This window comes from Falco cherrug, chromosome 13 (genome assembly GCF_023634085.1).
Source record: "Falco cherrug isolate bFalChe1 chromosome 13, bFalChe1.pri, whole genome shotgun sequence".
NCBI classification, from domain to species: domain Eukaryota; kingdom Metazoa; phylum Chordata; class Aves; order Falconiformes; family Falconidae; genus Falco; species Falco cherrug.
The window spans coordinates 10,214,243-10,237,461 of NC_073709.1; the positions used below are offsets into that span (position 1 = coordinate 10,214,243).

General features: G+C 38.7%; 1 protein-coding gene across 3 annotated transcripts in view; it reads left to right on the forward strand.

Annotated features, from left to right (window-relative positions):
- The window catches only part of MACROD2 (mono-ADP ribosylhydrolase 2), an 892,531-nt gene that overhangs the window by 589,835 nt on the left and 279,477 nt on the right, over positions 1-23,219 (forward strand). For all 3 annotated transcript variants that reach the window (XM_055726161.1, XM_055726159.1, XM_055726160.1), the window contains exon 7: positions 7,186-7,216. In XM_055726161.1, coding sequence (XP_055582136.1) covers positions 7,186-7,216 — 31 coding nt within the window. The remainder of the gene's footprint in view (positions 1-7,185; positions 7,217-23,219) is intronic.

Genomic DNA, 23,219 nt, shown 5'->3' on the forward strand with positions numbered 1-23,219 from the left:
TCTTCTGAAGTTAATTCCACACTACAGTGCTCTGCTGTTTTGCATAGTTCATTGTAGCAGCTGGTTTCAATGTCTTCACAAATCTATTTTAAACTCATATGAAGTTAGAACACACAGCTGCTAAAAATATTTGTAAATAAAAAAATAAATTTGCCAAAACCAAGAAAATTGTAAATCTTGGTAGGGATTCCTCGGTATTTTTTTCCCACGTACTCATTGTTGAATAAATGTTCTTTAGTTGAAGTTTTTAGTTATTTCAGTAAAAACTAAGCAGAATCATCACGCATTGTGTGAGGCAAGACCCACAATTTGACAATGAGAACATTGCCGCTTTTGTGGCAAAGAGGTCATCAAAGGAAAAGACTCCCCTGCAGCCCCTTGATCTATTTAGTTTTGTTAACAGGAAATATTAAAGGTATTCTTTTGGCCTTGAACCTCTCAGGTGGTCTCTTTCAGTAACTGCCCTTTCATATAAATAAACAGACTTTATGAAAAACTGCAGTCTTTGTGGTAAATACTTATCTGGAGCAGTCCTTTAAGTGTGACCAGCAGGGAAACTTGGGGAGATCCTCTGACAAACTGGTGTGCAATTGGTTTGGATTTCTGTCTTTTCCAAGTTATGATGAAGTTCTGTATGCACTTGTTGCAAAACATTTTTACTAAGTAGGTGTCCTTTAGTCAGCTTTCAGTAGATTTGCGACAGATCCCCTCTCTCAATGATCATTTGCCACCTTGCTGTTAGGGTTTGGTTTTTTTTTTTTATTATTTTCAATTTAATTACTGCTGTGTGTAATTTTCTAAACACATGGTCCTTTGATTGTGCAGTATTAATTTACATTTTGGTAAATGAAGGTCCATAGAAAAGTTTTGAGCCACAATACTGAAAGGATGTTTCATGTTAGGTCTGAATCTGGACTGCAGCTGTAGTTGCTTGACCAGCCTTTTGTCAGCTATCAACACCCTTTGAGAACACATCACATAGCTGGCATGTGAACTTTCAGGCATGTAAAAGAGCTGGACACTGAAGTTTCTACCAGTAAATTACCCCCAACTTTTTTTGGCACTTGTGTGCCCAGTGGTCCTGACTGTGCTGAACAGCTGAACGTTGTAGCTCATGAACCTGCCCATGTGGGAATGAGGAAGCTTGTATGAATGTCTGAAGGTTTGTGTGTGATCTTCTGTATTCAAGAGACTAATTTTTGAAGCGATAATTACTTTTGTATTCTTTAAAGACAGATTAATAAGCATGCTAATATGGTCTATAATGAAAACTCTCATATTCAGTTCTTCCTTTTTATTTTTTTCCTCTTCATTTTCAGTATAGGAAAGTGCATTAGAGTTTTCTATGAGTAAGTTTTCTTTGAATTGTATTTACTTGCAAAATTTGTTGTTCATTAAATTACAGTTCAGAATGATGACATTTAAAATTTATGGCAGGAGATTGACTAGGAAATAACCTAAGTTTTTATTTTATTTTTCTTCCAAATAGTAGTATAAGGATTTTTAAAAGGCAACAGGATAGTATTATAGTTAGTGGTTTATGAAATGTTTTGGTTTATAAGTTTGATCTAGTAAAAGTAGCAAAGGTTGACTCTGATGTTACTGTTATCTTAAAAATGTGCATACCCTGTGAATGTTTTGTGCATTCAGGAGCTAAAATAGGTCCTGAAGTTTTATAGTTTTATTGTGCTTTTTGGAATTAGGGGGTTTTATAGAGCATGTTATTTTGAAAAGCATCTAAGGCACTCAAATTTTTTTAGGAGCTTTGGCTGGCCAACAGGAATATCGGTGTAGCAGATACTGAAGTTTGTTGACAAACGCTGAAAAATAGTGCTATAACTGGGTTCAGACTGTTCAGGCTCACAGAAATTAAGTTAGGGTGGATTAATGGTCATGGCAAGGGGAAAGAAACAGTCATTTGCTGGCTCTCCTGGTGCTAACTCACGCTGCTCGACAGCAGACGTAGGGATGGCTAGTTAAGCGTGCTTACAGCCCTCTCGCTGACCCTGGGCTCTACAGACCACCCCCCTGCTATCTGTGGGCACAGATGGTGCTATCTGCGGTTGCATACCGCAGGTCAGTGTCTGCACAACGGAGGGGATTTGATCTAAAGCAGGTGTGGGAGCGCTGGTGTTGATGCTGTACCGAAATGCTTGGGGAGCGGTACCGTTGTGCACACCTCGTGTTGGGGGGGGGCTGTACCAGCTGCCCAGGTGGGTGCTGCCAGGGTGGGCATGGATGAGTTTGAAGGGTGTCTAGTTTTGAAACCTTCTGCTTGTACATTGAAAATAATGGTGACAATGGGTCTGGAGCATGTGCAACTGATGGCTAAATATAATTTTCTGCCACTAAAAGAACTGCAAGGGTTTCTGGAAGTTCATCCAGGACCATGCCTTCTCTGCTGTTTCATATTCCAGCTTGACAACCGTAATTCATCTCCAAACATCAGCAATACCTAGGGGGAGTAAGGACTAAAAAATGCATGTGACCAGCTAAACAAGGGAAATGGAAAAATGCCTGATGTCAGATGACACCAAGGTCTCTCCCATCTTCCCATTTCCTGGGGTCTTCTATTTTCCCTGCCATTGCAGTGCCTCGACCATGTGGTCCAAGTATTAAATATACACCACTGTATTCCCCACCACAGCTCTTCACCACCCGCTAGATTCAAATCATAAAATCTTTTCACGAAAATAAATTGTTCATTATTCAAACAATTGATACCATTTAAATTAGCTTGCTTTCTGGTTTAGCTGATACTTAGCTTTCACAGCGCTGTGCCACAGTCTTGATAACAGCACTTCATGATGCCACGATGTATGTGCCACAGCTTTTTGGTGCTGCATGTTAAAAGATATCATAGCATGCTATCGAAACTCTTTTTTTCCCTGGCAGAAAGTGGAGGCTTTAGGCAATAAATACTTACTTTTTTCTTCTTTTTTAAGGTGGACATGACAAGCCATAGAGGTAGTAAAGTGCCAAGGAAACCAGAACATTATTAATCCGTGATGTTCTACAAAGTTATTACAAATATATATTTACGTTACAGTGAGCTTTTTGAAAACACGCATGGGAACTTAAGGTGTGAAAAGTCCCATATTATACTCTACACAGCAGATCTAGTTCTAGCATAGGCAGCCTTACCTTGTAACCCTCTGCTTTACCTTTGCAGAGTCCCCCTGGCATTCATCCTCGTGAATCACAGCAGAGCAGCGCTGTCAGGGCTGCTCTTAAACAAGCAATTTTCTCTCTGCCCACTCACTTGCCACTTCAGTTCACAAGGCAATCACCAGCTGTAAGACAAACAATCTAGCAAAGGTGCTCACTGTACTACTTTTTAAAAGCGAATGCCTGCTGCAGAGGAACTCATTTTAGTGTAATATTTTGATACAAATGAAGGAAGCTGAAAAACAAAAACTTGAGCCCAACTTAAAAATAATAAACTGAGGCACTATAAGATAGCATAGTTTGGAGGAGTTTTGGGTCAGGTCCTCTGAGTGGCAGGAGTGGGGCATTCTCCTACTGAATCAGGAGTTCAGGTGTGTTCCTGAGGGGATGTTTGTTACCTTGAACTTGCTGGAGAAGCTTTTGGTGATGTTTTGTGTGTGACACATTTAACTGCCTTCAACCCAGAGATATTAGGAAATATTGACTTTGAACCATTAGTTAAAAATTTCTGCTTATTTCAGTAGAATCAAAGACTTTTTAGAAAGCTCGTGAGTTCTTTATGAAGGCTCAGTAATGCCAGTTGCATGAAGGAATGGCTCTCAAGTATCAGTATTAGCTAGTCTGCTTCATGAGGTGATGCAGTGAAATCAGAGGAAGCTCAATTTGTGTTTGATATTATTTTTGTCTGCTGTGTTATGTGCTGGAACAAAAGTGCTTACCTCGTATGTGGCTTGGTCGTGGCAGAAGTGGCACTGGGATGCCGGTGCAGAATGCTGAGCACTTAATTTGAAGAAAGTCCTTGCTCTGTGGAAGCAATTATTAGGACAGCAGTAGGAGGCATCCGGTCATGTAGACACAGCAATTGTATTTTTCTAATGTATAACAGTTAATACATTTCAGCTCAGCGTGAACTAGAAACCCTTGTTGTAGACAAGCCCTTAAGTATTTAAATACCCAGGTCCCTCTTATTGCAATGTCTTAGAGTCCAGCTTGGCCTCTGCATGGTGACCATCGTAAATTTGCCTTATGAAACTGCATTACATTTCATCCTAATTAACACTGCTCTGCTGTAGCCTTAGTAAAGAACGATTAGCTTAGAAAGTACTAGAGGCTGAGTGCCCACATCCTCTCCTACAGGAATTAAATCCATTTCAGTTTTACAGTATTCACACAGCTGATTCAGTTTGGCCTTTTTATCTAGATGATGGCAACAGCATAGTAGTAGGAAGATCTCGCTGTTATTAGTTGTGTCTTATTCCAGAGTCGTACCCGTTTTGAGTGCTGTCAGGGTAACATTTCTTACTAGCTCCAAAGTAAATCAAACATGCTAATTCAGTAGCAAAGAAATTAAAAGTTAGTCAATAAATAGCAGTTACCAGCAACAAATGAAGATGAGAAATGCTATATTGTGGAAATAGGAATGAACGTTTGCTACTGTGAAAGTGATTTTTTTTTTATTGAAATCAAATATAGGATTAAGGTATTATTACACACAGAAAAGGTTAGAAACCTTAACATCTTTTGTCCATAAGCCAAATATTGTATTATGTTGATATCCATGCTGCGAGTGCCCCATTACTGCTCTGCCAGTAATTTCAACCTGGCATCCAGACTAAATTGTCTCCCTAGGAGCCAAGAGGAAACACAGTTGATATGTGATCTTGGGTATGGGCCTTTCTTGAATGAATAAAAGCACTGTCACATTTTACGAAATTACATCTGCTGGTTATGTGCTGTGATCATCTCTGAATGAGGGAGAGGGCAGAGCTCATCCAAGTTATGTCACAGACCAGTATTTGGAAGAAGCTTGATGGGATTTTACACACTCTTGTAGCTCTATTCAGATATGTTTCAGCTACATGACAGAAAGTGAAAGCAAGGTGATGATTATGATGTGTCTACATAGTAATTTTAAAGTTGGTATTAAGAAACATGCACAACACACAAATTGCTAGCTAAAGCTTGCAAAACAGCCTCAGAGCAGTGTTTTCTGTGAATGGAGATGAACAAATGCAGTGAGCTATGGTCTGTCCTGCAGTGCTGCGAATGCAGTTGGCTTATCTCTTCTCAAGGCAAAGCTGAAAAGGAAGCTGGGTCCCCTGGAAGGTGCAGCCTTCCCTTCAGGCGCTTGGCTCCAGGGCCAATAAACACAGCTGTGGGGTGAGATCTTGGGAGTGTGTGCTGAGCCCATCCCATAGTGCAGCAGCCAGGCTGGTAAATCCCTTCGGGATCACCATCGGGGCTTTGCTTGGTGCAGGTGACAAATGTGCAGTGGTGTGGGGGGAGCTGGTGCCCAGTGCTCTTTTGCTGCCCAGGGTCTGCAGAGCTGCCCCAGCCCGTGGTCCCCCAGGTGGGTGGCTTTGCTATATGCATGGGGATCTGAAGGCATCAGCTGCTTCCTATAGGCACCCTCTGTGGTGTGGCCCAAGGAGCTGCAGGACTGGTGGGATTTCAGAGGTGCTGCAGGACATTTTCCCCTTGTCCAGAGTTTTGGGGACAGTAAGGGAAGGAACCTTGAATGGTGTTACTCATTCCCTGTAGCCAATAAAAGTATCTAAATCATATACTGTTACTCAAGTTCTGGGACAGAATGGAAAACAAAACACTTGTTTGGAGCAATTATCTCCTAATATGTGAAACTTCAACAGCGGTGAATTTTAAAACCTGTTGCTAAACTAGACAAAATCATCCTTTATGCCTCTGTTATTGCCGTAGCATCTGTTGCCACCTCAGCCTGAGCTCTGCGACTGTGTGTGTTGCGGTTTTTTTCCTATTGCAGTCCTTATTTCCTTAAAGAGCTGGTTTGTTGTGATTTATTGGGTACAAACTACAAAGCTAAGTATTTTTCAGGATGTAAGTTGTAGTGGTTGAGAAGGAATGAGACTATAATTTTCCCTCACTTTATTTTACTTAAGTATTTTCAGAGGGGCAAGGAGGATGTATTCTTTCCATTAGACCTCTCCTTTCTTAATCACCGTTCCCTAATTAATTCCCTGGTTAAATATAAAGCAAGCATTAGCTTTGAATAATGTTTTCCTGTGTGATTAAGTAAAGAAGAATTCCTTTCTTTTGTATGATGACTCATAGCCAGGGGATCTGGAGGGAGCCAGAGGGTGGATATTTGAGACTTTGGTCCCAGGTGCTCTTGTACCTTTGAGCTGTTTGCTGTCAGTCCAGAGGTGGGAGGCGCAAAGGTGATATCACATATCAACTGCACATAAGGAAAATTGTCTTTCTTGTGAAACCACGGCTTTGGTTTCTCCTGGTGGAAAACTGACTCTAGCTCACAGAAATGCAAATCTGTAGACAACACATACAGCTAGGAAAAATGTAAATTGTCTTTCTTGCTGGTACGGTATCTCTAACCATCTCTTGTTGCACGATACATTTATTTTGGTGTTCAAGCTGGCCCAAAAATGTACCCTTTTCACCCAGCTTTTCTAGGTCCTCTCCCCACACCAGTTTGCAAGCCTTTAACTTGTACCGGTACAGCTGTGTTGGGTCACACTATAAACCACATATTTGAAAAACATGAGTTTAAAAGTGAAAACCTCTGAAATAGAAAAGGAGGTTACACTGAACAAGGGCATGGCAAAGGGGCAGGGCAGGTTTTAAGCTGGCCAGACTTACTTTACTACTGAAGAAATATTGTCTAACTCTGCCTAGAGAATATGATTTCTTTTTTTCTACCGTACTAGTTTATGGGATGAATTTTTAGCTTAAGGTATTAATTTTCAGCTCGAAAAGCATATTTACTAATGATCCTGGGTTCAAATGTTGCTCCTAGCTCAAGATGAGAAAAAGAACGTGGCTTTGCTAACATGGCAGCAAGGAAAACATACAGAATGTTTCATATAATGACATGAAAATGCCTGTGAATTGACTGCTCTAATAGTGAAGGCTACAACATGTAATCTCTGAGTGTTGAAAACCAGGCATTTAAAAATATCTGTTTAATGAGCTTTTTATCTAAACCAAGGGTGTCTCACTGATTATTTTTTTGTTGTTGTTTTACAGGCATTTCCCTGTATTTCAACAGGAATTTATGGTAAGTAAGACCTTACAGGTCACATATTGCTTAATCAGTTTTCCCGTTTATTACTATTTTAAATGGTGATATTTCATATCAAATGTCTCATCGGTCATCTTGGCTTGAGAATCTATTTATCCTGTGTTAAAGAACAGAGACCCAAAGCCTTTGCGTGTGAGCAGATACTGGTGTGCTAAGAGGGAGGCTGTTGTGCAGCCCTTAGCACAGCCCTTGGCCTGCGAGCTGAGGCCCACAGCTGTGATTACACCTCTGCGGCTCCCTAACTCTTAAACATGCTGCTGTGGCCTCAGTGGGGAAAAACAGGGTTTTGGCAAAATTTTCCATCATAAGGCAAGCAAGCAAAACTCCCCGGTGTCCAGGACTAGGGGAAACGTATGGTTACCTCAAGCAAACTTGCTGGAATAACATGAAATTGTCTTTGTTCCCTTGAGTTGTGCTTCCATATTTTGAGTTTATAATTTACATGCAAATTAATACCGCATGAAGAACTGGAGGTAAAGCGTTATTATAGAAGTTCGTCACTTGCTTTGCTGTAATTTTACAGTAATCCGTCGCTGATAGTTGGCTGCTTTTTGGTTGAAGTTGCGGAAGAAGTGAGCATGATATTTGAAGGAGGAAAAAGATAAGCTGTTATAATATTCAGAAAACAAGGAGAAATTTGAGGGCATGTAAATTACGAGAGGACAAAAATACTTTTTAATTTAAAAATAGCGTGGGCTGATTTTTCTTTCGTTTAGGTTCAGTAAATGCATACAAATGATAGTAGGTTGGATTACTTGTACAATTGAAAGATTTTACAGAAAATGCTAAGCAGCAATAAATTAAAAAAAAATGTAGTCATCATGTAACACCACAGTATGACATAGCTGCTGCTGCATGAAAGTAACATATAGTAATTTATTTAAAGTAACTTGAGTTCTGATTAATCAGCTATTGCAGTTGAGGAGGGGGAAGTGACAGGAATATTTAGGGTGGGTCTTTTTCAAGGAGCTCTTATTTAACATTGTTGGGTGATTGTAAATCAGAATTAGGCTTCAGAAGGTAGAATCTGAATTATTTTGGGTGCTGTATCCTTTTCTACTTGAACTGCACTTCCATAGTTGCAGAACACGCAGATGCCATCTCCACAAACACTGTAAGTCACTGAATACGAACCTGGTTTCAGATGAAGCTCTGCCTTGGTGCTCAGTTCAGGTCCCCCTCTCGAACTTTCAGGGCAGCTCTGCATTTTAGATTTTGACTCTTTGCCTTAAGTACTGATCTTTAACATAGACACATTTTTTATGCTGGTTTACAAAACCAGGCAAGACATGGTGTAAATGTATTGGAATTACTAGTAAGTAGAATGTACAAGTAGCAATAATTCACTTTATTTTAGAATTTTCCTAGTTAATAGAGAAAGACTCAGCAGGTGAGGAATGTAATTCCCTGAAGTCAGTAAAGAAAGTTGGAAGGGACCTCTGGTAGGAATCTTGAGTTTTCTTCTCCTGAGGCAACGGATGCTTTTCTTGAAGCTAGCAGTGATTTTATGGGGAAGGCTGTGGCACTACTGGAACATTATATAGTGTGGCAGATGCTTTTGCAGTAACTGCTGTTTTCACCTTTGAAAATGAATTAAGACACATTTCTGCTAAAATACTCTTCTTCTGGGGCTGCTTTTTTTGTTTGTTTGTTTTGGGAATATAATCTCTAATAGATTTTACTGTTTTAATAAATACTTTCTGTTCCTCAATGAAAAAATACCGTCTTTTCAGACTCTCAGACATACTGCTAGAGAAGTAATTAAACAGGCAACCCTGCATCAGGCTTCAGGTGTCAATATTTTCAAGAATGTTTGATAGCAGTTGCAGTGCTAAAATTGTGCTGTGTGATGTGTTCGAGATGTATAGCATACCCGAAGTCTGCAAAGCTATGTTTTCATCTTTATGATTTTGTTGGGGTTTTCCCCTCTGCATGGGTATATTCCTTTAGATAAAGTCAGCAAAGTCTAGACAAACAAGTAGATCAACTCGGTTGCTGATGGCCTAGCTGGTTAGGATTGCTTTATGTATTGTGCAGTTAACACTGGACTATTCCAATAAAATGTTATTAAAGGAACGTACAGACTTGATTTTTCACCTCAGATCCATGTGAACGGATGCCGTCCCTTCAGAAACCCTTGGCTGACAACTGAGTTTCACCTCCAAATGGAAGTGGAGAAATTTTCAAGAGATCAACTGAGGATATCCCGTTTAAGAATCTGGACTGTGTTCTGCTCCAAATTCTTGTAAATGCTTAGATGGCTTGCCTTTACTATTATTAGGAGAGAGCAGTCACACTTCTCTGGAGAGCAGTCCTTTCCGGTTTGCATCACTGCAGAGCACTCCTTTTCTCCCATAAAAAGGAAACTGGGAAGAAACAAGCAAGCCAGCCTCTTTCTGAGGGTTTGGCTAAGGGCAGATTGCTTTTCATGAGAAGGGTGTTGGGTGAAGGAAAGGTCTGCCTTTCCTCCCCAAACACTTTCCTGACGCTCCATCTCCACCCGTAGCACTGTGGATGTTCCAGCTTGAACGAATTAAAGCCCCGAGAAGGCCATTTGCCTTTAAGGCACTGTGCCAGCATTCAAAACTTTGATTTTAATGTGCTCCTATTTAGAGTGCTGGCAACAAATTCACTCATGTGGGATCTTTGTTTTAGAAGTCTGATAGCTTCAAATGAGGGATTAAATCTTTAAAAAATGAAGTAGAAAGCAACTGATGCTGAATGTTTGTAAGGACTGCAAAAGCAAGGGTGTACCCACAGGCACTCTTTTTCTAAGAGATCCCTATCATCTCTAATATGCTGATAAACTGATAATCGATCTAAGTAAGCAAAGGTTGTGAAGGCTTATATCCCCATGGATCCCTGGGTTACTCTATTGTGTTGCAATAAATGCTTTCCTTTATATCAAAAACATGAAGTTTCACAAACTGGTTCAGGAGGAGTGCAGAGGATTCATATCACTCCCATAGCGTTAGGGAGGTACTGAAGTATCAAGCAACAGATCCTCAGTAGCTGTTCAGTAACACTCAAACACGAGTCAGAGTGCAATCTTAACCTTATCAAAGGTTTTTTGTAGGCCAGCTAGATTTTTAGGGATTTTCTAACATTTTGTCTTTTGCCTTTTTCAAAGTGATTTTACTATCTGTTTAAAAAAAAAAAATTAAAAAAAAAAAATCTACAGACAAATCTGTAGTCCAGAGGGTAAAACATGTTATTTTAGGCTGTAGAGTGTCAGATCGTCACCTTACTCGCAGTGAATCACCATTTACACATCCACTTCCCCCATAATTACCATCTTGTTATGGCTGACGTACTGCCAGAAGGGGGGAAAAAAAGTGACTTCCTTCAGTATATTTAATGGAAGAGCACCTCATTATCATGTCTTTAAGAAGCTCCCCACAAATTCTGGTGTTCGCAGCCTGTGAAGTGAACAAGGATGCCTGCTATGGTGCTACAAATCTTATGAGCTGCGAAATTAAAACAAGGCTCTGCAGATGGATATGAGAAGACAGCTATTTTCATGTTTGTTGCAATACTCTGCTGAGAGGTAATTATGGGGTGGACTACATATGGAAGGAGTTGAAGATGTTATGGTCTATGCACACCTATTTGTTCCTTCTTACTGTTATTTTACAGTAATACAGGGTTTGGCTGCTGTTCCCAGATACTTATGTTGGCAACATAAGCTGCTCTGGCAACATAAGAAAGTATTTAAATGTTATTTTAAACTTAAGGGAGGTGAAAAAAGAAAAAGGGAAGAAGGAGGAAAAGAAATATTGAGAGAAATGTACAGTTAGTGTTTCTTTTTGTCTCTACATCAATATAGCTGTATATTTTACCTTTACTTGACTTTCACTAAAATGGTATCATCTGGGTGGGATTTTGTTTTTGGGTTTTTTTGGGGGGAAGATAATGGCAGTTCTTAGGTTTTGTTATGAATGTATATTTGCATTTATTTTAAAAACACAGAGCAAGAAAGGGAAAGGAAAAGACAAAAAGCCATGAAACTGCAGAAAGTCTGCAGTGATTTGGGCAGTGGAAACGCACAGATTCACTTTAAACACCTTTATTACATTGGAGTGAGACTTGTTTCTTTTAGAATCGGGTCACTTAGGCTTACTTGTAGCTTTTGGCCTGGTCATGGCAAGACATTGCAAGGTTAAATTTATTATGTGTTGCTGAAGGAGAGACTGAAAAGCAAGCTTAGAAAGCAATGAAAGAAAAAAAAAAAAAGGCGAAGTATTCAGTGTATATCGGAAATAGAAGCATATAATACATTCTCAAGGCAGGGTGCAGGTAGGTGTCACAGATAGTCTGCTCTGCTTTGTCTTTATCTGGGGAGAGAGGTCTCTTGGTCTGGTGCCAGCTTGTGTCACAGCTGTCCTGACCTCTGGTGTGTCCTTCTCAGTATCCAAAGAATGCTTCATCCTGCCAATCCACAGAGTGTATCTGTCAGCTCTTCTCCCCGTGAGGTGATCCAAGATAGATTATAACAAGGGATTAGCAGACAGGTGTGCTACTGAAGGATTACAAAAGCCCTCTGAAAATCCGAGTCAGAAGACTAAACCAAATGTTTTTAAAGGTAGAATAAATTCCTGACACAGGGCTAAAGGTTAAGGCATTCTATTTCCATGTTTCCCATCTGTTTCTCCACATTTTCTGTTGGTGTTTTATTCCTAAGATACATATTTCTTTAATGAGCAGTTCTAATAAGGGTTGCACTGCCATCTTTCCAAGGAAGGAGTTGCAAATGTTTCAGGGGTACTATATACAAATATATAATAATTAACTATGAAACAGTCTTGTATTTATCTTCAGTCTGGTGCATTGGGTCCCTGTAACAATCACAATGATCTGATGCTGTACGTGATCGTGATCATCAGCATTTGAACACTGTGAATATTGTCAATTATGGTGACCTAGGCAAATGGATATTATCATATAAATTCTGTGTGGTGGGGTAAAAAAAAAAAAAAAAAAAAAGAAAATCCAGTAAGTCACGTAAGGAAAGTTCCCGTTAGGAAGATTGTCTCTTGACTAAGCCAATGTTTTAACTTGATCAGAGAGCTCCTCATTTCTCAACTCAGACTGCATCGACTTTTTTAACAGTACTGTGTGATTTTAGCAGTCGTTTTTTGTAGCTCATTGGAAATTTAATTGCATTTTATTATTTACACCATAATTTATGTAATATAATGTTTTAGTGAAAATGAAGATATATCTGATAACTCATTTTTTTAATGCTCTTTTGGGACTGATCACCAGTTAACTGAGATTATTATTAAAATTAATAATAGTAACAGCTATGAAATTACTATTATAATATTCAAGTAGTCCTAGAAACCTAATTACTACTTGTATAAAAATTTGTTGCATGCATTATTTAACAGTGCTCTTATTTCAGACAGCGTAGTGTCCATGATACTAATTGGTCTTTTCCTATATTTTAAGTACTAAAAAAATTACTGGAAAGTGTAAATTGCTGAGCCCTCAACAGTCTAAAATTAACATTCATATGATGTTTTTAGCAAGGAAAAGCTCAAACTTGATTCCAGATGAGAGACTTAATAAGCTCTCTTTTTCAGTGGGAATTGGTATTTTATGGATATTGTAGTTAGACTATTGAGAATTTTATGTATTCTGAAGTGCTTGCTGACTGGCCCAGTTTACAGCATTTGTCTTGAATCCTAGAGGATGAATCCTGTTCTTCATTGAAATGACATTAAGTAACTGTCCTTAAAAATTTCCCTTTGAAGACTTAGACCGTTGGACACTGAATACTCAGTTGCTTCATGGCCTTGCTTTTCGTCTTTTCCCTTTTCTCTTTATGGAGAGATAGAGTCTATGTAGTTGCCTTTCTTTCTTTCAAAATTGGCAGAAGCATGAAGAACTTCAGGATTTGTCTTGAAAGCCTGGCTCCTTTGTTAGGCTCACCACTCTGAGTAGTTTATATTTGCATATGTTAATTGCCCCCTTCAGTCTTGCAACTTCTGCCCATACTCTCTCTGTAACCTCACTGTCTTGATTCTACTCTGCAAGAAACAGTTGTTTGTGGGCTCTCTTGCTCTTATTTCATAGTGGCTTACATCATGAAGTACCTAGCATAGCTCATGTCTAGTTGCTTTTGCAATGAGCTATATAGATATCTGCAGACTGTTGGAAAAAAAAGCCAGTGACAGCTCCAAAATCATCAAAAACACATTGCACTTTGGGCACTTTTCCCCTTTTTCCTTTCACTTCTTGTATTATTTTTTTTTTCCCCCAGGCAAACTGTTCTTCAAAGCGTAAGAGAGTTGGAAAAGATCTCTGGTATTCAGAAAACACATTGCTGATATCACAAACAGGGCTTCAGCTGGTCAGATATAATGTTTGTTTTGGTATTTGTGGTTTTCCACTCAAAGAAATAGACTGTCTCAATTACCGTGATGAAAGTTAAAACTCTGTATTGTTATATACTAGCAGTATCACTTAATCCCCTTTTCTAAGTTTTCCTGGCTGATGTCAAAAAGATACTCTTATGTGTGTGTTCTGTGGCCTTACATTCAGGAAATAGTAAAGCTCTTTGAAGCTCATTTGTTAAGAAATTAATTTAAGTAAGAAAATAAAGATACATGAACCTTGTCCTGGAGACGTTAAATTAACGTGATACATGAAGAATAAAATACTTCTTGGTAAAATACCCCTTTATTGCTATCCAAAATTTTTCTTTGATGTAATCTTGTCCTTTCCCCCAAAAAAGAGTACCTCACTCAAACCAAACTCAGAGCCCAATCCGTTAGCAAATTCTTCCCTTTGCATTGGCTTTAATGCGTGTGGAACATACCACAGCATCATGGAAGAGGCCAGCAGCAGAAGGATACCTAGGTTCAAAAAGATACATTTTACTTTATTTAGCTTTAAAATTTAAAACTTAAAAACTACTGTCTCAAAAGGTTAAGAGGCTACTAGCGACTGGTCTAATTGTTTGGGTACCTGTTCAGATAATTCAGCCAACCAGCTATGTGTGTATATTGCTATTCAAGACAACTTCTCTGCATTTATATTTCATTTTGAGAAGTCAGCAGCCAGAAGCAGAGACAAAGATGTGCTCTTTTTGGGTTGTCTGAGGCCCCGAGTAACCTCATCCCAGTCTGAAATTGTTCTTGCTTTGAGCAGAAGGTTGGACCAGATGACCTCCACAGGTGCTGTAGCCCTTCCAACCTGGGTTTTCCTGTGATTCCAAGCTGCTTGGATGTTTTCTTCATTGACAAGTGAGATTCATATAGGGGAATCACACCATTACCTCAGATGCCTTGGTGAGATCTCATCAGGTGCTATAGCAAAGCAGGTTTTCTTTGCAAAAGGAGAACATTGTGGTGTCTTGGGTGTCTTTTAATCATATTTGTGATTAAGTATAGTATGACAACTTAGTGATGGTAAAGAACATATTTTTCATCCCTTCCCCGTTTCTGAAGAAAATGTTGTAAATGAATTATGTACCTCTGAGTTTTAAATACATTGTAAAAAGACAGCTAGTTTAATGGTTTCAGTCAAATTTCATGATACAACTGAGCTTCCTTGAAAGAAAGAACTTAATATAAAATTAATCTAGTTAAAGAAGAATAGTTATCATCTTGACAGCTGTAAAACTACTCCTGGGTTTGAAAACTTGCACTAGAGCTGATGTGTGTCATATTAGCAAGGATTTCATTTACCCATGTGCTGTGGCATAACTAGTCTTGTATATTATCTTACTTATACAACACACATTTTCTGTACTTTAGCAGCTAGAAAAATATCTATAAAGTGCCTAGGGTAGGATTTTTAGTCCTTGATCATCACCCACCGTCATTTTAATACTGTACAATTGGTTTATCTGATGTTTAGAAATTAAAACTGTTAAGTGTATTCGGTTAATGTTGATTCCCACTCACAGTTTAAAACTTTATTCTGTTTGTAAGTAGCTTTTTTTAAAAGCCATGAGACACTGATGTTGACTAGGAATAATATTCGTGGTGTGACGTAAATCAATTAATTTTACCACAAAGTTATTAACTGTATCATTTTTAACTTCTGTGATGGCATTAGATAGTAAATGCCTGAGGAAAGCAGCTCCTTTTTTTTTCATTCTTTCCTTATTTTTAGTGCACGGTGATAGGTCTGGCTATGGAATATTGTGGGAGCCTTATTTGCCCCGATTTTCATTCTCTATAGCAGACGTTGTCGCTTAATGTGTATTTATAAAATACCTATAGTAACGGGTGTAGTCGGTGTTGGAGACCCTAAATACTACGCCTGTACAAATACAGAAAGTCACCACATACATAAATTGATATTATTAAGATCATCTCTCTTTCATAAGTTTGATGTCTGAAGGTTGCTTCAAGAAGTGTGGCAGAAGTATGTGAGAGAATATGGGGCTTTTAGGTGGCCTGTGAAAGGTATAAAACGTATTGCTGTTAGGACAAATACTTTCTCTTTCTTCTGAAATGAAAAGATCAACAGAAAAGAGCTGCTGTTCGGAGTCTCATCGAAGTACCTCAAAGACAATTTAAAGGCATCTCTGCCTCCAAGGGTCGTTCCCTGTGTTGTCCTTAATTCTGCATCTTTGTTAGATAGGAATGCTACCATATATCATTGGAAAGGGCAACTGCCGCTGAGGCAGAAGAGGAATAGCAAAGGCGGGTGATTCAGTGCAATGAATGACTAATCCTGTTTCTAAGCCAGGGTCCTGTTTATAAGACATATTCTGCAGTTCTGCACACTGCGGTTTGTTGTTAATGCGGTTGTGTTAATGGAAGGCCACCTTGGGTCTGCAAGAGAGTTGTGCCTTTTTGTCTTTAGAACATGTTTAAAGCTATTGTGTGCTGCTTACTGTCGGAAACGTTTTCACCTTTCCTGCATCTGAAGATGAGGTACCCAAGACAATGATATAAAATACAGTGAATTACAGCGATGGAAGTATCTATTAGAGTGGTCTGAATTTAATTGAGGGAAAAGGGATATTTTAAAAAAAAAAAACTTTCTAAGGTGAGTGGTTTTTTTACACATGCTTTGAATTTATGCAACTTGAGTAATTTGCCAGTGGCTATATCAGTGCATAAAATGAATTGCATGCATGTGTTGCTGGTACAGAGGTACTCTCAAATGCCATATTAATAATTATGAATAAAAATATTAGGACTCTTTTCCTATTCCATTAATCTATCAGATCTGATTATTCAATATAAGCTAGTTGTCTATATCAATGAAATATTAAACATCTTGTAAGAATACGTGAGTTTACTGCAAAGGAAACACAAAAAAAGTCAAAATTTACCTTTCTGTGAGTACTGTTCAGGAGAAAGTTCGAATGCTTTTAAGAGCTTCTGTACAGAGCAGAATCACTGCTGGTTTTGTTTACTGAGCAGTAATGGTATACATATTAGGTTCCCCTTCAGCCTTACCGAGGGTGAGGTATTCAGAAAAAAAAAAGTGTACCTCGTTGAAGAGCGTTAAGTCAGAAGTTCAGTACACATCGTAACAAGGTGACTACAAAAATAAATGTGGATGGCCTTTTTGTGTACCTGCCAGGCAGGCAGAATAGAAGTCAAGCATTTACTGAGGAGCTGGCTGGGGGTGAGAGGGGGAAGTCACCTTCTGCTTTAAAATACACTTTGGGGTCAGGTTTCTGCTCAATAGAGCTGCTTTCAGTTCATTTCTGAGCTGTCACTACTGCAGAATAGCACCGGTTCGAGGGGTATTCTGTGAGAAGACTAACTGTAATTGGCAATCCATTTCTTCATTTCCATGCTATAGCCAGCCTTGACAAATTAATCACGATCAAATACAGGCTGCGGGATGGGGGGACCTATGTAGCACGGAAGAAAAATGAGGCCTCATGCTGGCATGACAGACTAATCTTTCAATTCACCCCATTAGACTGAATGAGGGGACTTGTTGGTGTGCCTGTCACCAGCACCACCCGTAAACAAACTGCTCACTCTTGGTGCTAGGGCTTGGCAGGTGCGATAAAGGTTATTGAGTGCCACCCGGCACCTCGTTGATCACTGCTGTGGGACGGGGATCACCTGGATTAGTCCTGAGGAGGAAGAGTCACTGTGCAGTGGCTTAAAAGGTGTCTGGAGAGACTACAACCAAAACTATGTTCTGAGGAGCGATTTTCTGTCTGAAGCTGTAAGAACCAAGATGGTCTCTTGGTTTGGGTGGATGTGTTATGGCTGCTGCACAGGGCGACTCTCACAGCGGTGGTTATTGCTAGCAGATCTGAGCAACGATAGCTAGTCTCTGAAGTTGTCCCAGGGAATAGGACCTAGGCTGGCTCCAGATAGAAAAAAAAAATAAAAATGGCAGGCTAATGAATTAATTTACTCAGTCATTGATGGAAAAAATGAGATATTTTGGAGAATGTTTTAGTTTTCTTCTTGCGTACTTCTTGGAATGCTGCAAGCACGTGTGTGGCTTCTAGGGTTGTATTTGGAACATGAGACCCAATTTTAACCGATCTACTGATGATAATGTTCTTTATAATACCTATTGCTGTGATTTTAGGTTTTCATCTGGTAACTAATATGGAAACAGCTAAATTCATGCTGGAGTAAGTCTATATAGGTTGTTTTCAAAGATACAGTGGTTTGCAGTAGCTGTGAAATATTCCATTGCATAGAAGAATACTAGAGGAATAGGCATAGCTGTTTGTAATTGACCCTATTCACTTTGACTCTTAATTTCATTGACTTCAGCAGAGGATAAGTCTGGTCCAATGTATCATACCTGTATTATAATGTTCATTTTGAGCAGAGAAGACTTTATCTTACTTTTTCTTGAAAGAGTATCAAGCCCATTGGAAAGAACATTACCCTGAAGTCTGATTTGTAAACGATTTCTGTGCATCTCTCTTTTTATTCCTTTCAATATATTATATATGAGAGAGTGGAGCACTTGCTTTCCTATATATTACTAGATGATAAACCGTAGCTATCATTTTCCAATTTAGTTTTGGACAATGCACCACATTACTTTCCCCCCCTTTCCCTTTTCTCTGTGATGTTTGAAAGAACTCTTCAAGAGAAATAATGTGTAACACTTTTATAGGGTAATCATTTACTGTTTGTGATACTGTGGCAGTGGAAGACTTTCTGTCCCCTTCTATTTTCTTTTCTGTCTGGAATAAGACTGTTTAACCCTCACTTTCAAGGAATTGGAAGTATCCCATATGGAAAATACCATCTTTCATCATACATTGTGACTTGTATTGGTCAAAAAAAATATTCAGGTCAAATTAGTCAAATTGAGTAGCACTCACAGGTCACATTTTGAGGAAGGTACTGTTCGATGTGAATAACGTTATGCAGCTCCTGTGTGGGGAGTGGCTGATTCAGACATCCCTGAGCTAAATAAGAGCTGGTATAAATATGAGCATGTTGTTCCAGCTGGAAGCCAGGTAGCATGTGTTCTATATCAATTTCCCTGTTTCTCAGGGTTTTTTTATGGTCAGAAGCGTATTTCTAAGATGGAGAAGTTGACAGTGTGAACCGCTCAGCATTCTGATGAGAAAAAATACAGAATAGGAAGGTCTAGAACCTAAGCTTAAAAAAGCAGTTGCATCCTTAGGGTGAGAGTACAGGGACTGTTCCAGTGGTGACCAGTGTGTGGTGCATGGTTTAAGCTTTATGTACCAGTTCATTATCCGATGTTAGAAAAAATGAGTATCAGTTTTATGCAGTATGCATATCGGTGTAAATTGCCCAGTGTAGGCTGTGAGCTGTAGACAGTGCAATCATAATAGCTTTTCAACTGATGCAGTTTTATGGCTTCAGAACATTAATCATTTTCTTATGCCTTTAATTACCCTAAGGTGGTTATACTTGTGTCCATAATAGGTGCTAAACATTATGCCGCTGATAGGTTTTTAACTATTCTTTTTGTTGCAGCTAGTAAACACAATATAGCAGACCATTATGAGGCCAGGACATATTTTTTAGCAGAGTGCCATTAAGAACGTTACAGCTACAAGTCCAACGACATTTTGAGCTACATTTGCTAGCTGCTTGTAGTCTTCTGGTTTTTGTGTGTGGTTACGTGCCCCCCCCCCCCCCCCCCCCCCCCCCCCCCGGGCTTTAAGAATGAGAGAAAAGAACATTTCAGTTGCTAAAGAAGCATTGCTTAATTAAGAGAAGATTATTTTTGTCCCTTTTAGAGAAATAAGGCCTAGTTCCCAAAGTGAGAAATAAAGTGCTGCGTTTTCCACAGTACAAAATACAATATAGAAGAAACCAGTGATGCTACTTAAATGTTGACCATGCTGGTCAGCCCTCTAGGAAATCTTCTGTTTTGTTTTGCTGTCAGCTTCATAAGTCATAATTTACTAGCTTTCAGTAAAGCAGTAGTTTAATGATGTATAGTAGGCTCTTCACAAAGAAAGATGTGAGATTCAGAGCTCCCTTCTAATCGAAGCTGTCAGCCATGATGCAGGTAATGAGGGTGCATATTGACAATGCTTCTGTGTCATTCCTAATGAGGAATTCACGTTGTGGAACCTTACACCAGTTTCACTATTGTGTGGCCTGATTAATGAGTTGTCACCATTTTATTGAAAATAGGTAATCAGATGCAGTGATTGCATTTACCATGCTTGGCAACCAAGAAGTGGAGAATGTACAATTGACAAGCTTGAATGTACAAGAATCTCTAGCTGCTTAATTTGTGTTCATACACAAGGGTTTATCAACTCCCTGTATATATTTTCAGTTGATATTTTTCAAAATTTTGCACAAGTGACATGGAATTATTTAACTGCTCTACTATTTAATTTTTTAATAATGCCAGTGTATTCAAAATTGCCTCACCAAGGGTGGTCGGTGATGTGCTAGTTGTGGAATGTCATGCATTTGATGGTAAAGAATTAACTTCCAAATCCTTTCTTAGCTTGTTTCATGTTTTCAAGATATCTTTTCCTAGTGGTTGACCTTCTTCTGAGTTTCCCATGTTGATTACGTGGCATTTATGCTGACCTTAACTAAGCTGAGTGCTTTCTGAAAGGAGTAGATAGAAATGTTTCTCCGTCAGCACTTATGCCAATAAAACAGACCTGTAGTTCAGAAACTTATCTTATGTTTAAATTACATATGATTTCAAAAAATAATCTACTTTAAAAAAAATACATTGGATAATGAGTTATGTTTACTTAATAGACCAATTTTCACAAATTACTGAAGTTTCATGGTATCAAAGCTTCTGGCTAGGAAGAGGTCACCCTGATATTTGCACTGAATATGTTTCAGCCTTGGCTCCACTTTTTATCATTCTGGGTGTCTTGAGTTTTTCTTAGCGCCACATTTTTTTTTAATCTACTTATTTTTATTAGTTGTTTTTATGACTTTTGCTGTCAATATATTTCGCTGGTTTTCTACTTACTAAACAAAATGTTTCTGCCTGAATTTCATGTGTAGTCTTAATTTTGTAAGTTTTTATGTATGATACCTGCTGCTTAGGTTACTCTGTATTTATTGCTTGTTTCTGTCACTGCCTATTAAATACATTAATGTCTGTGGACCTCTAAATTGTAAGGCTACTCTCTTCCCCTAAAATGTCAGAACTGATGATGAAACTCTCTCTCCCTCTCCCTTCACAACAAATCTAAATATCCACTTAGTAAACACTAGAAGATAATCACGTGATTCAGTCCTGTCCTGAATTATCTGTCTATAATTTTCAGTGCTTAAGACAGTACCATAACATTAATACACGTTGGATGCAGTTATTTAAAAGATACTTTGCCTAAAAAAATACCCAAACAAGCAAACAAAAAACTCCCACCACCACCAAAACACCCGGATAATCCTATCTAAGCAGCATTTGACTATTCCAGTTCCACATGCTGTGAGGATGCTCACTCTGCGGATTCTGTCAGCTGCCCCATGCCAGGAGCCACGTCCTTCCTAGGTCTGTCACTGTCTACTTGCTAATCCATTTCAATCCCAAGGAGTGTGACTGGGGAAAAATAAATAAATAAATAATTAAAAAAAAAACCAACCAAAAACCCAAATAAAACAAACCCAACAAACCCTAGTCTGAAGCTGTTGAAGCCAAGGCATCCCACTTGATTTGGACCAAAGCAAAGGATGTTCACACAAATGTTTCAGTCTGCAGATCTGAGTGTGGACTAACTCCTGGGGGACAGAGATGAGCTGCTTGAGGCGGTAGCATCTTTGTTTATTAAAACTGGATTGAGAAGCTGATGTTTTTCCACTTGCTTTGTTAAAATTAGTGAGTGGGCTTTTTTAATTTGTTTATTGAATTTACAAAAGTACCTCAATCCTTCTATATCATCAGTTATTTTCACTGTGTACCCACTGGTGTTATCTAACTCTTACATAAACAGAACATGAGAAAGGAAACATGGAATCTGATGGGAACTGATAGGAAACAAGATCCATATTAAAATTTCAGCACAAGAAATGTCCCAGAAGCTCAGACATTCATTCTTTCCTCCTTTGACTGAGCACTATTATTGCACACTAGCTCTTTCCTCAAATAGTGTTCTAAGCAGCTTTGAAACTGTATGCAAAAGCTAGTCTGAATGCTATCCTTAGCATTTTTTTTTTCTCCTTCCTGCTTTTTCAGTCTGTATAGAGAATTTTTTCCCAAATTTCTATTGGAGAGGGGGTTTCTTAATTTGAGTTAATTTTGTTCTTTGCATGATCTGAGGTACTTTGCAGCAATTGGTCTTTCTGTTCAAATGCATTTGTGTCTTAGAGATTTAATTTCTAAGACAGAAAAAATTTCCTCTTTTCTAAGGAATACAAATCCTCCTTTGACCCTTCTGAGTTTTGGAGATCCTTCTTTCATCCAGATGTCCACCACTTTTTTTTCCTTCTATTCCTAGAATACTTTTAAGTTAAATACCAAGTGCTGGATGTATAGTGTCAAGCATGGCTATCTATTACAGTGTTAGTATAACTTATTTTTAGTTTTTCTCAACTATTTAAGATAGTGACTGCTCTTTTGTTTGCTTTTTGAAATAATTTTTAATAGTCATGTCCAGACTTTCAGTGATACAACCCTACAAACTTTCAGTCTGTTATTCTTTTCTTATCTCCAGGGGGTTACTGTAAATTCAGTAGCTTTTATTTCCATAAGCACCAAGCTGCATGAGATTATTTTGCAAAGCTTGTGTATAAATATGTGTAATTCAAATAAGCATTGGTATTGATCTCGTTGGTTTTGACTCATCAGTACTATGAGTTTTCTTGCTTTGTTGTGGAGGTCCTTTTTTTAGCAATTGATTGATAAAAATAAACCTGGTTTCTTCTGGAATGACAACGTGTTCGTTTTGTAAATCTAACTAGAAAAGTATGACTAGACTTGCTCCCCCCCCCAAAAAAAAAAAAAAAAAAAAAAAAAAACCAAAACAAAACAAAACAAAAAACGCAAACCAAAAAAACCCACAAAAAACTACTTTAACTGGTTTTGAACAAACTCTTCTGCTGGTCTCACCAGCAAGTACTCTCGTGTCTTAATTTCCCATCCCCTGCCTTTTTTTTTTTTTTTTAATAGTTTTTATTCATGTTATTGTGACCTCATTTTGCAGGCTTTCAATTTGTGTGTTTTGGTGAAAGAAAAATAGAATAGCTAGAATATTTTATGACTGAGAAATCGGTGGTAGAGTGGTGGCTTGACCTTTGGCCTGGCACGCTCTTACTCCTCAGCAGCACAAGGGGGGACAATAAGATGGAAAAACTTGTGGCTCCAAGTAAAGCCAGGTAGATGGCTTGCCAAGTACCACAATGGGTAAAAAAGTTAGGGAAGACTAATTTATTACCAGTTAAAACAGGTTTGGGTAACGAAAGATAAAGGCTTTCCTTGCACTCCCTCTTTCCCAGGCTCTCTTACGCCCTCACCCCCAAATCTTGCACTCCCTCCGGCAAGAGGGATTCTTGGGGCTGTCTTTGTTTACTTACTTTTTCCCCACTCGCTCCAGAGTCCTGTTTTGCCCTTT